This window comes from Anser anser (assembly GCF_964211835.1).
Source record: "Anser anser genome assembly, chromosome: 27".
In the NCBI taxonomy this organism is placed as follows: domain Eukaryota; kingdom Metazoa; phylum Chordata; class Aves; order Anseriformes; family Anatidae; genus Anser; species Anser anser.
Genome location: NC_139748.1, coordinates 1910742 through 1923851, shown reverse-complemented (window position 1 = coordinate 1923851; position 13110 = coordinate 1910742). Strand labels below are relative to the sequence as shown.

At 47.7% G+C, this 13110-nt stretch overlaps 2 protein-coding genes and 1 long non-coding RNA gene across 12 annotated transcripts in view; 1 reads left to right on the top strand and 2 right to left on the bottom strand.

Moving 5' to 3' along the window:
- KCND3 (potassium voltage-gated channel subfamily D member 3) overlaps positions 1 to 134 on the bottom strand; it is a 117362-nt gene extending 117228 nt beyond the window's left edge. Inside the window, exon 1 of the mRNA XM_083812417.1 lies at positions 42 to 134. The gene's annotated coding sequence lies outside the window, so the exon portion shown is untranslated. The remainder of the gene's footprint in view (positions 1 to 41) is intronic.
- Positions 1 to 13110, top strand: part of LOC310887026 (uncharacterized protein) — a 190002-nt gene that overhangs the window by 110188 nt on the left and 66704 nt on the right. For 7 of the 10 annotated variants that reach the window (XM_083812433.1, XM_083812428.1, XM_083812435.1 and 4 more), the window contains exon 1: positions 5605 to 5830. In XM_083812433.1, the coding sequence (XP_083668559.1) occupies positions 5769 to 5830 (62 nt within the window). In that variant the 5' untranslated portion in view covers positions 5605 to 5768. The other 3 variants (XM_083812430.1, XM_083812432.1, XM_083812431.1) reach the window with 1 other exon arrangement.
- LOC310887032 lies at positions 2828 to 4765 on the bottom strand. Its single transcript, XR_014575624.1, has 2 exons — positions 4641 to 4765; positions 2828 to 4565 (listed from the first exon to the last, which is right to left on the bottom strand). It is a non-coding gene; the product is annotated as an uncharacterized lncRNA (long non-coding RNA).

Genomic DNA, 13110 nt, shown 5'->3' with positions numbered 1-13110 from the left:
AGCCGAGCCGCCCCCCCGGTCCCCCCCCCCCGGCCCCTCACCTCCTCCGCTCGGCGCCGCGCCTCGCCCCGCCGCTGCCGGCCGCGGCCGCCCGCCGAGCGCCGCCGCTGCCATGCGGCTGCCGGGAGCGCGGAGCCGCGGGGGCGGGCGCGGGGCGGGGGGCGCGGGGCGGGGCGGGGGGGGCGGCATCAGCACCGCGGGCGGCGGACAGCTCCGGGGGGGGGGGGCAGAGCCGGGGGCGCCGGGCTGGGCGGGGGGGGCTCAGGGCCGTGGGGGGGGTTCAGGGCCGGGGGGGTTCAGGGCCGGGGGGGCTCAGGGCCGGGGGGGCTCAGGGCCGGGGATCCCCTCGCCCCGTGTACCCCCCCTCCGGGCGGTCCCGGCGGCTCCGCTCCGCCGCGGCTGCCGGGGGTGTCCGGCATGGGATGGGGGGGGGCCGCTGCTGCGCCCCGTGCAGGAGCCCCGGGGAACGGGGCCGTGCGGTGCCGGCACCGAGCGGGGGCAGCTTTCCGGGGATTTCGTGCGCCGGTGTTGTAACAGGCTCCTAAAGCAGGCCTTAATTCCATTTAAAACTCACGCACGCAGACACACACGCACCAAGGACACCAAAACAAACCAAAACAAACCAAAACAAACGCAGCCAACCAACCAACCAACCAACGGATCCTCAAACACCTCGGCACTAGCTGGGAAGTACAACCTGGAAACTGAGAGCAGAGCCCCGATCCATCGGTCCTCTGCCTCAGCATCCGCTGATCCCCGATAAGTCACTGCCAGCATTATTAAAGACAGAACAGTTTTCTGGATGGCAGGTCAGGGGCGGTGCTCCCCCCACAACAATTCCCCGCAGCAATATTTGTGTTACAGTCCCCTCAGGCCAGGTGATGAGGTTAGGCAAAAGCTGTGCATTATAATTGTACAGGCACTAATAACTGCACGCGCAAAGCTGTGTACAAAGGGAATCCTAAAACTTCCACGGGAAACTTTCAGTGGCTGTATGAATTTAAGCACATCAAAGGGCCCAAAATCCGTCTTTGCTGAACGGCTTCAGAACTTTACTCTTAAAAACGCTTCCCGTATCTCCACTTGCTCTTTTCCTCTTGCAGATGCACAGAAGAAAGTAAAACCAGAAATGTCATTTGGCTTTAGCTGGTATAAAAGATTTTTCTGTGATTTCCAATGTCATTGCTTCATAAAGCTGCCTCTCTCCTCTCGCCCAGGCGTGCTCTGGCCTCCCTCTCTGCGAGCTCTGGCCTGGCTGTGATCCTGAATAGCTTTTCCCCCATGACTCGGCCCCCTTTTAACTTTCGATCTCTATTAAAAAGCTAATTTGGGAACTCTTTTTTAATGCTCCCAATTTTGTATTTTTAAATAGAGTCTGAAAGTCAAAAGCAAGCTAGCTGCAAATAGTCTGATGTGAAAATATTCCTTCTCCTCTCTTTTTCCTTCTCTTTTTCTTTGCTTCTTTTGCTTGCATCTTCTCTCTGTCTCTCTCTGTCTCTTTCTTTCTGCCTTTCTTTCTCACTCTTTCTTTCTGCCTTTCCCTTTCTCTCTTGCTTTCTAGGAATATCTCTTTAGGTTCTAATGAACCAATTAAGCATTTTATTAAAACTTTTTGAACAACTTTTTATCATTCTGTTACTGAAAAGTCAAACCTGCTAGCATTAAAACAAGCCGCATATGCAGAGAAACCACTGGAATGAGCTATGCAGATTAAATATCAATTTTAAATATAGTTTGCATCTTCTTTTTGCTCTGCCATTTTCTTCTGTATTTATATCCTGTGCCTCTCCAGTGTGTTTTATTTATTGTGTTTGTTCTTTACGCTGGGCGCTATCCTGCATTAATTCTGCATCTAAATATCTCATTGACTTCATGGCCATGCTGTATAAGCATTCTGTAATGACAGTGGCAGTAATAAAGCTAGCTTGGCTGCTTGAAATTACAGCTTGCCGTAATGTTGTAGCTTTGTAGTCTCATTATGTCCTATAGATTCTGCCAGCAATTTCCTTGCTTTGGATCCAAAATGCCTGCATAGATTAAAGAAAGATCATTAATAAGATTATGCTAAAGGGTCAGTCTTGGTAACCTTAAAATTACATATGTACTCTGCTGGTTGAAAGAACCTGGAAAACACAGCTGCTCGGATCTCTCCGCTTCTCTCAAAACTCTTTCAGACCTTGGCTAACTCTCTTAAGCCCTGCCTTCCCAGCTCCCAGCTAGAGAAAGAATATAATAACAATTGCTGCGAAGAAGTGCTTTATCAGACTCTGTAAGTATCTATAAAGCGCTATAAATTCCTGAAGGAAATCACTTCTGTAAAAGTGTAGCAGTGATTTAGTTTGTCTGTCTATCCATCACTCTGGCGCTTCTCCAGAACTCCATCCATCCAGCCACCTCCGCACCTGTCCGCCCTCCAGGATTAATAGCGGGCTTCTCATCGCGGCACCTAAGCGCACAAAATGGGTAGTCAGAAATGAATAAACGAGGGAAGGCGCAAGGCGCTTCCTATCTCGTCCGATCAATCCAGTACAAAATATCTGTCATTTTCTTTAAGACGCCTTCGTGCTGCAGGCGTGGCAGGGTAAGGAGCTCGAGGATCTCGCGCAGGAGTTGCCGCTGCCAAGGCAATGCTGGGGGCTGGCAGCTGCTGCCCCTGCCCCCCTCTGCAGCCCCTCCAGCCCTGAGCCCTCTGCTGGCCCCGCCTGGGCTCCCTCCTGGGACACGTCGCCTTCTGTCTCATGCAGCAGATATAAATTTGCTCCATGTTTTCAGCTGTGTTGACTATCATTTACCAGTTATGGTGTGCCTGTGCTCCTGGAAGAGCTGCTTTCCATGCTGTCATAGCTGAGACAGGCTATAAAATGAAAGGGGTAATATATGTTAAAATAAATAAATCAGAAAACATCCATAAATTTGAAATTCCTGAGAGACCACGGAGTTGCTTTAAGTTCGTACAGTTTGAAAAAAGTGCTGTTTTCTACTTTAGAGGCAGAAATGTTCTTCATTACAGGTAATCTAAATTGTCTTTATCATCACACTTCCAGTGAAAATTTTATTTTGATATAGGAAAATCTGCCTTGTTATTAGCCTAGGAAAGCCCTGAAGGAAAACGTGAGTAACTTTCAAGCAGCTTTTGAAGAAAGTTCAGTGTTGGGAGTTGTTAAGGGTTGGGGGACTTGTTTAGGATGACTGGAGCCTGCGTTAGCTGCACTTCGGGGAGCACTGCAGAATTTCCAGGGGTACTGTTTGCATCCTTGTGGGGTCCTCGGAGCCCCTCGGACATCTGTCAGTGGGGTCGCTGTGACGGACAGACCCTGTCCTTGTCTCGGCCGCAGTTTGTCACTGCCTGCGGGTGCTGGGAACCCGTGGGGTTTGGTTCAAGGCCATCTCTGATTTACAGCGTGCTCAGTTTTTTTCCTCTCTGTGTTTGGAGATTTTCCAACCTGAAATAAAGCCTCATAGGCAGCTGCATTCTGCCACTTCTTTCCAAAAGGAAAGAGGAAAGAGCCGTGGATGCTGTCCAGCAGCGCTGCTATCTAGCCAGCAGCTGCAAAATTTTCTGCTCAGCAGACCTTAATGAATCAAGAAAGGATCACACATGGTAATAGAGGGAACAGACCCTTGAAGGACAGCGGTGATACTGGATCGGGTTCAGTTTATTGTCCAGCGTTCCCTTCCCCGCCCCGTGCGTACCACCTCGCACCCTTCCAGTCTCACCGCGCACGGTAAGGCAAAAATGCCGGTTTGCGATGCTGCTCCCTGCAGCAGCTCGTCAGGGACTGTGCTTAATTAGCCATATTCCACGTTATCAACATCCAGACACCTAAGTATTGAGAGTCTAGTGTTCACATTCCCAATTAGGGATGAGGCCAGCCGGGTGCACGAGGGCGAGCTGGCCAGCGAAGCTGAGGTGAGCAGCGAGCGCGGGGCTGCCCGGAGCCAGCAGGTGCGGTAGCGGCAGCAAGCGGTGCTGCGGGAGCAGGGAGAAGAGAAATGAATTCGTGTGCCTGCGTATCAGCATCTGCGTGTGAGACAATGCTGCACGTGATTCGCCTTTGTTTGTGCCTTCAGGAGACCAGAGCCAGAGCGGTTCAGCTGCACCACCCGCAACCTGCAGCATGTTTTGCCTCTGTCGGTTCTCGCGAGGGAATTGGGATGGTGGCAGCAGGAGCTGGTGCTGGTGCTCAGGCTGGTGCTCAGGCTGTGCCTCGCGCTTGTGCTGCGCAACTGAGCGGCACGTTCACTGCTGACAAGGGTGCGAGGGAAATTAGGACAGCGGGCTCAAAGCGAGGAGCTCTGTGCAAGCAGATGGATTCCTTGCTGCTCTGCTACGTGCTCTCTGCTGCTGCTCAGTGTCCCGCAGCCCAGGCAGGTCTCTGCACCCTGTGCTGTGCCTGGTGCTCTGCAGCAAGTTCCTTCCACTTCCAGCCAGTTGGGAACTCTTGCAATTATGAGTCATCTAAGGCTAAAAAGCTCTGAACTGAGCAAAGCACAAGCCAACTGCATGCCTTTGATCTCCACACGTTGGGTTAAACAGTCACCATCAAAGCAATCGTCGTTATCCCCTGGAAGTTGAGGGACCAATTAAAGAAAAAAAACAAAAACAAAACAAAACCAAAAAAAAAAGCCCAACAACCAACCTGAAATAAATGATTAATCTAAAACAATCAGGTTTTTCATGGTTTCCAGAGCTACAGTGATGCTGAGGCTTTCGGTACTAGAGTCAACAATACAATAAATTGCAATTGCAATTCTTTGGTGGCTCATAACCAGTAAATCAGATCTGTGGAACTATACATTTACTGCAAATTTAAGGAGTTGTTCTTTCATTTTTAACAGTGCATTTTAAATCAAGTCAACAGCCATAAAGCAATATACAGCCTGCCTCGCTATTGTCTGGGGAATGAATCCTGCACTATCATGATTCCTTTTTATTATTATTAGGTATGGGGGCAGGGAGGAGAAATCTGGCAGGGAGGCCATCGTGGCTCAGCTGACCGCTGCTCAGAGCCTCCAGCTGCATCGAAGGATGCAAGGTCTGCTCTGCCCAAGGCCTGCACTTCGCTCACTCATTTTTTGTGCAAATGGGGATTGAAAACTGCTGCTCTCAATTGTTAGGATTTGACACAGGTGCATAACTGAGCATGGCAGGGACGGCCGTCAAAAGCCAAGAGCCTTGCATTATTTTTTTTTTAGGCTCACCTGCCTTCTGTGAGCTATTCACCAGGTGAGTTCATCGCGTTACAGCATCAGCTGGTACTGCCTGGGCTGGGAGGGAGATGATAAAAGGCCCAGGCTGGCAGCTTTGCCCCACAGACTTTGTGGCTTTTGTTTCTGTGCCTGGGGCCAGGCGGGGCCATTCCTTATGGGTGCAATTTTGCTGCTCCCCTCCCAGCCCGGCTGGGCTCTGCAGCGCGATGCTGGGCCTGTGTCTGCCTCGCACCGTGCCCACCCGCCTCCATCCCTGCTCTGCGTGCATCGCCGGCCGTGTGTGAGGCTAGTTCCAAACCTCAGCTTGGTACGAGAGTTTGCTCCTGCTGCACTGCTTGGAGAACTACAGGTTACTTTTGAATTCGGGACAATAAATATTAAGGTATGTCAGGGTGAAAGAAAGCACGGATGCTGCCTGGTGGAAGAGCCCCTGGCGAAGCCCTCGGCTGCTGCCTGCTGTTTCAGGCATTGCCCAGCGGTGAGGGGAGAGGGCTCCCCCCTTGTGGCCCCCAAAAGAGGGGGAGAAGCAAAAAGCCATCCCACAATGATCACTTGAGATGGATTCCAGCCCCCAAACCGACTTGTCTTACCAAACCCCTTGGTATACAAGAAACTGCTGGTAGGCAGAAATAGATTTACTCTTATCTTGGAACAGATTAAACGTAATGTTACCTGCAGACAAATTCTGTGACTAGTATGCATGCTTAATCGGATTTTTTTTTTGAATTATTGAATACGGTAAGATCATTATTTCTGTCTTGCTATTAGTGGGATGTAGTCTGCTGGCTAAAGGGGAGGCTTTCTGTGTGCATGTGTGTGTCATTAAGAGCTAACCTGGAATTCAGATCTAAATCCTCAGTGCAGACCTTTGATATGAAAGAGGGCTTTTATTGCTGCATTATCTTAAACTTGCTCAGAGCAGAAGAAAGAGCTGATAGCCTGAAGGTAAATTAAGTTAGTATTTTTGGATAGTCCAGTGTTAAATGAAGTTCTTTAGGAATGGGAGATCTCTCCTCTAAGCTTCCCAGGCAGCTCAGAAAGAATATTTATGCGAACATGTTTCTGAGCAGGAGGTTTTCATGCCCTGTATTGGATCCTATGGGTGTGATGGAGATCTCACATCCTAACAGGCTGGAAGATCAGTTCATTAAGGGTTTTTTTTGGATATTCAGATGTTTTCCTGGGACACAGCTGAGGGATGCTTGCTTGTTTGTAAGATCCTCAGTTTCCGAAAGAAAAGTGAAAAGCAGACTTCCTTTATTTTTTTTCTGGTTTATTACCAACACAAGTTTCTAGAGGGGGGTATTTTTAACTGAGTCTTACAACTCCATCCCACCAGGCAATATACCACAGCCTGTGAGAATGGCCCCAGAGTTGGCTGTTAGAGGTCTTCTCCAGCCAGAGGTCAGAACCGGGAAGGAGCGGTGCTTTCCCTGGCTCTAACCGCAGAGCAAGTTTCACTCACTTGACTTGTCAAAGTGATAAACTGTCTGAAGATGGTGCGGATGTTGAAAACACAATTCCACTTGCTTGTGTAACAAGTTAACTGTTGGGCTTTTATCTCTGCTGGGAAAAATGTGTGGTATCATCAAATATGCTAACTTCAGTATAGTGGAGTTGAACACAATTTTATTTCTATTATGGGCAGGGATAAGGTTAATCAAGACACATCTTTTAAATATGACCAGTTTTTCTCATAGCAAGATCCAGGGTCAAACAGATTAGTAATTCTGGTTTTGTATTGGGTGACAGACTAGCAAGTGAAAAAAGAGTTTTTTCGCTTTTAAAAATCACTGTTCACATTTTTCTGACCAAGAAGCCTTTTAGAATGAAAATTCTTACTGCTCACCTGGGAATGAAGTTACACAAACTCATTTTTAAATTAGTTGGAGAGATGATCATTCAGCTACCATAATAAATGTTAGATAATGCATTTTTAGCTGTACTATTTCTCTGTATGAGGAATAATGTGCAAAAAGTAGCACAACCTGGAATGATGTAGTAGGGAATAATACAAGCCAGTATAAATAGGAACATAGGAAATGTTTAAAAGGCAAGCAATAAATCCATGTAATAGCATTCAAATAGAGTTCAATCAAATGATGGGTTTGGTATTGATGAAACCTCACAATTTTATAGCACTTCTTATTTGGATAACTCTGAGTTTGCAGACATTGCCCAGTTTCTCAGAACACACAGCTGAGAGAGAAACAGCTCTTTGTATTTCTGCCAATGGCAGAAGAGGCGGGGGGGGGGGGGGCGGCATACAAAACTCTTTTTTTCCTTGATATTCAAAATGTTGAAGTTTTTCCATATTTTGTTTTTGTTGTATGAATCTCCCGCCTGAGATACTACCTTCATCTGCATGAAGCTAGCTGAGAGAGAAACTGTTCTGGGTTAGAAGTGATGCAGACAAACAAAAATTTTGACCTGACAATTTTTTTGCTACTACAATCACCAGCTGTATATTGATCACGTGTTAAAGTTTTTAGATATTTTGAAAATGGCTTTTCAATGTTTTGCAAAGTAATATCTTAGAGAAGCCAAATAAAACTTTCATGTTGCCGTGGCTGTGTTGCTGCTTTTGTTACGAGCAGGAAGCGGGCAGTGGTGTGCAAAGGCACTTGGCTTGTCCGAGATCAGACCTTCAGAGGTAAAGCTTAAGAAGCAGCAAGGCAAATATTCATGAAAGTGTCTGCATTTTCTGTGACCTCCTTTCCACCTCAGCTTTGATCCAGGCTGCTGATCCGAAGAATGGATTCTGATTTCCATTTGATAAGGCTTACATTTTTGGCAAAGGGAGGCTCAAAAATAATCCTTTTCTGAGCAGATAAATCATCTAAAGCGCTCAAACATGCAGGAAAGGACCTGGTAAATCTGCTAGCTGAACTCCTGTGATTGCTTATTTCCAGGAGCCCCTGCTGGCAGCTGCTCTGAGGGGCACGGTGGGGGGCCGAGGGCTGCAGGGCTGCCTGGTGTGGTGCAGCCCCTTTGGGTGCGCAGGGTCTGGCATGCAGAGCCCCAGCCTGTGCTGAGCGCTCACCCCACGAGGTGCTGGCTCTTGGCACCGTGCTGGCACCCCTTCAGAAGTGTTTCAGCGCATGCTTAAAATCAAGATCCTAAAGGCCCAGCAAAGTCAAGGGTCCGCTGATGTGCGTAAGGGGAAACACATGCTAAGTGCTTTGCTGGTCTGTAGCCAGGGGGCTTACTCAGTAGGTTCCCAGCCCCAATTAAAGTGTGGATTTTAGACCCAGTTGCTGACAAAAGTCATCACGTGGCACTGGGACTTGCTGCTGGGTGTTGAGCTTTTCTTCTCCGGGGCTTTTCAGGCAACCATTTTGAAACAGCGATAGCCTTCTAATCACATAAGAACAACAGCAAGGAGAGGAGAATGCTTATGATTATTTACTAATTAATCCAGTACTGATAGACATATGAATAGATGCTCATTTAAAATTCCTGCTGGTTCACAGAGGGAACGCGAGTCCAGAACATCGCGTGCCGCCGAGGCACTTTTCTTGGCTTCAGTCTGAGGGACACTGCAGGGGACCCAGGTCTGAAAAAACAAGGTCTGCTGTTAGAAAAACAGCCCTTTGCGATTCTAAACAAGAAAATGAAATAAAAGCAGCAGCACTCCAGGTTTTAATTAGCGCTGGAGAGATGTCAAAGCAATGGAAACCAATGTGGATATCACTTATCTGAGCCCCTGGTAGAGACTGCTTAAAGGGCTGGGCAGGTCTGGCATCACGGTCCTGTACCACGTCTCTTAGCGCGCGCGCGCGCACACACACACACAATGTCACAATAAATTTGGAAAACCACTTGTGTGCAACTTGGAGAGCAAATAAACAATACTGAACAAGAACAAACATTGCTGCTGATAATCACTTGTGTTATCACTGTCAACAAAAGCAGCAGCAATAAGAACAAATACAGTAAGTACATTGCTGATCACTCGGTGCGGTGCGTGGATGATCGGTGCCCTCCTGAAGCTGCAAGTGCTGGGGCATAAAGGCACCAGGCACCGTGGTCCCCCACCATTTTGAAACCTGTGCACACCGTCTGAAGTTCTGAAACTGAGTGCACGGAGTGAAGCTAGGTTCCCAGCTTCTGTTAAAACTTTTCTTGCCCTCATGAAGTAAAGGGAAAGCTTAGAAATGTGAGCTGCTTTATGTCTGCATGAGTCTGTAGCATGAAACCAGAGCGGCTCTGTGCCCTGTCTGTCCCAGCTCTGCAGGCGGCTGTGGCTGAGCCCCCGCTGGCTGCACGGGGCTGTTTCATGGTGCTCTGTGCTGGTGCATGTAGGAAACAGTTTTATGAAAATAACATTTTACAGGGAGGACTTGTGGTACAGGCTCAGCGCTCTACATTGGACCACGTTGTGCCTTAACTGACTCCCGCGCAAATCTGAAATAACCGTGGTAGCAGCTACTGCAGAGGGAGATCGAAGCAGCTGAGAAGCAAACTTGGCCCAGGGGCCAGGCAGCGTTGCGGGCATCTGCAGCGATCGGTTCTGCCAAACGCGCTGCTGTCTCTGCACCGAATTAAATCCCATGAGCTAGTTGCTGCTTTTCAAAAGTGCTGTAATAATAAGTATTATTAATAATAAATAATTACAGTTAGCACTTCCTGACTTTTATCATAGCCTCTATTCGCAAACAAAAATAGGATGGGTAATTCTCAATTGACCTTCAGACAGAAAGATAAGATGCACAGCTGAAAAAACCCATGGCATGCAGTGCTCAGGATAATTTCACATAATCCTGACAATACAGCGCTATCCTTCAGAGGGAGATGATGACATTCAGTGCGTGAGCTGTTGCTAAGCTTTTGAAAAACATTTATTCTTTGGCCACAAGCTACTTCTGGTCTTTGTCATTAGCAGAGAAATTTATGTCAGGAAACATTGTTTCTTTTAAAATTTTCAGTGATAAAAGGCACTTGTTAGATGCCCAGCATGAGCTTTAAATTAAAACTAAACTGGGTCTGTGCTGAAGGAGCTGCTGACTCCTCCATGGCACTGATTTCATTTCAGCAGTGCCGGCCCTTCCGTACCGGATTATCTCTGCAGTTTGGGGTATAAAGAAGGCCAGAGTGAAATTAATTTTCTGACAAGACACACTATTGGCTCAAAACGCTTCCTTCCCACTGTCTTAGCATCAATGTCTTGTCTACTTAAATGCTGGTAAACAAGCGTAAACTCTAACATGCCACAAATTAGCTATCGACACCTTTGCTAGCTGCCTCCTGATTCTAGAAACGTTGCTTTCTGAAGGGTGACGAGAAAACGCCTGGTCTCTGGAATAGACTCAAATCTAAAGTAATTTCTCAAACCCGTGATTCTTTACTTATTCCCTTACTTTCAGGAAACCTTTCAGTATGTGCGTTTTGTTCAGTGACACTGAGTGCCAGTTAGAAGGAGGAGCTCCAATTCGTTAGTTTTTATAGAATTAAAGCATGCTATTTCGGTCTATCTTGTAATTATTTTTCTTAATTTCTTTCTACTGATATATGAAACTTATACTTTTTTCCCTAAACCTGAAAGGCAAGCAGTTGTCTGAATTCCATTTGCACTGTAGGATTAAAGCTGAGACTGAAGAGAGGGGTGGAAGAAAAAAACTGGGATCAGTTCAGAAAAGTGCTGGGAGGTCAGAATAACCCGGGCTGTGCCACTGATGTGGTCAGATGAGAACCCTGTGCCTGAGCGGGTGTGCGCCCTCCCCGCTGCAGCGACGCAGAGAAGTGCCAGCTTCCCTTGTTGCCCTCATCCCTTGTGCTCTAAGAGAGCAGGGAAAATGTGGCAAAGATTGCGCTTCCTGCAAAGGACAGTGCCTGGTAATTATTAGTACAGAAGCTGAGCGTGTTCAATTTTGAAACAATAAAAATCTATTTAGGAAATCAAAGAAGCCACAATGTATTTGATGGTTGGACTTGATTGTCTTGAAGGTCTTTTCTGACCTAGATGATTCTGATTCTATTTTTGAAGCAGAATGTTTTCTACCCAACACAGATAAAAACAGACAAACATAGCAATAAAAGAAATATCCAGCCTTTTCACGTGGGCAATCTTTAGCATCATGTATAAGCAATGCATTTAACCTTTACATGATTTAAAGATAACATTTGCTTATTAGGTGCTGGTAATTAGTCATCAGATGCAGAACAGAGCATGTAGCAAAATGAACCCACAATTATTTCACTCCAGTGAATTGATCTCTACTTTTACGAGCTAATCACCCAGACAGTTTTGTAATGTGGCCAACACATCCCCAGTTTTCTCAGCATTCTTTAGCAGCATTGCATCATTGCAAAAACTCTTTCTGTAATGAAGCAAAAATTGGTGTTTTGCATTTCCCCTCTCCGTTGCTGGACCCTGTGCACAGCCCCTGCATCTGAACCACCTGTGCCTCTGCCACTATTACAGCTTACAAATGGAGAAATAATTGAGGAGAGAACAAAACAGGGTAGACTCATCCCAGATGTAGTCAGTCTTCATTTGAAATGTAAATATTGGCTCTGTGATAGATGTTTACTGCTGTGATAAGGGGAAGGGAGGCAGTCTTAAGGCAGTAAATGAAACAGGGAGATGCAAGCACTGCTACAGCACTCTGCAAATGCCAGTTACCCAGATTTTCCAGTGTGGAAAGAGCAAAGGAGAAATATCATGGGAACTGCTCTGGCTTTGCGTGTTTCTGTTGTTGTTTAATGACCGAGGAGAGGTGTTGAACTGAGCGCTGCAGGAAGCCATACCCCTCTCGTCCATGCCGGGCAGTTACTGGCAATTTGGGGCTCTGGCACCCTTTTTCCTTCGCACAGGCCCAGAACAGCCCAGCAGTCCCAGCTGAGCTGCTGCCAGCAGCGAGCCCCCGGTGCCCGGGCTGCCCGTGCCTCCCGGCTGCAGGTACGCAGGGCTGGGGAGGGCCGGGCCGGGCTTCCCAGCCCTATTCCTGGTGCCCCCTGCGCAGCTCTTCCCTTCACAGCTATTTCATCTGAAGCGTTTTCTGAATGAGAAACACAAAATTCACCAATTTGTGAAATCCCTTTGTAGTTCGTATAAAAAAAAAAGCCCTGTAATTGTTTCGGGTGGTGTGCCAGGGAACAGCGAAGGCAGGAGAGGATTGGAATGAGAGCAGCAAACGGGGCCGGCGCTGTCCCCTCGCTGGCTGGTGGCCCGGGGCTGAGCACGGGCTGGGGCTGTGCTCTGGCTCCAGCCCGCCGGCTGAGCTCTGGGGCCTCCTGGAGAGGGACCAGGGCACGGGGGCCCATGGGGGAGCCCATCCCGCAAAGCCTGACATAGAAAAATCCTTCACCTCACTGGCACACGCAAACTGACATCCCGAGGAACCTTCTCCGTTATTAGCTTTTGTGGTGTGGCTTAAATTCATTTCGGTTTGGTACAACACTGCTCTTCGCAGAGTCCTGAAAACGCACGAAGTCTAATAAATCAGCACACGACAGCGTGTTGTAATGTGATAATCCTGGTGTGCTACAGCAGCTGGGCAGCACGGTATTGATCAGTGCGGCCTCCGAGAGGATGCCGAGCAGAAGTGTGTTCCTAGAACTGGCATGGGCTTTTTTAACAAAAGCTCAATTTTAGGTGTATTTTTAAACTTTGTAATGACCGTCAGTGGCCTTGTGTCTGACACTGCCTTGGTCTCAATAACGGTCTCAAGTTTCTTTTTCTTTGAGGATAATTTGGGACATCTTCCCTGGCCATGCTGCTTGTCAGCCTGTCTCCAGCCTGGAGATGCGAGGGTCTGAATACGCCCATCGCTTGATAAGAATAAATTACAGAGGTCTCTAATCGTTAAGTAGGAGAAACAAACCACAGCTCAATGTTTGCCCCGTTGAGTAACCCCAGAAACTGGCCCTGTCCACTAACAGGCCCAGTCCGTCTGG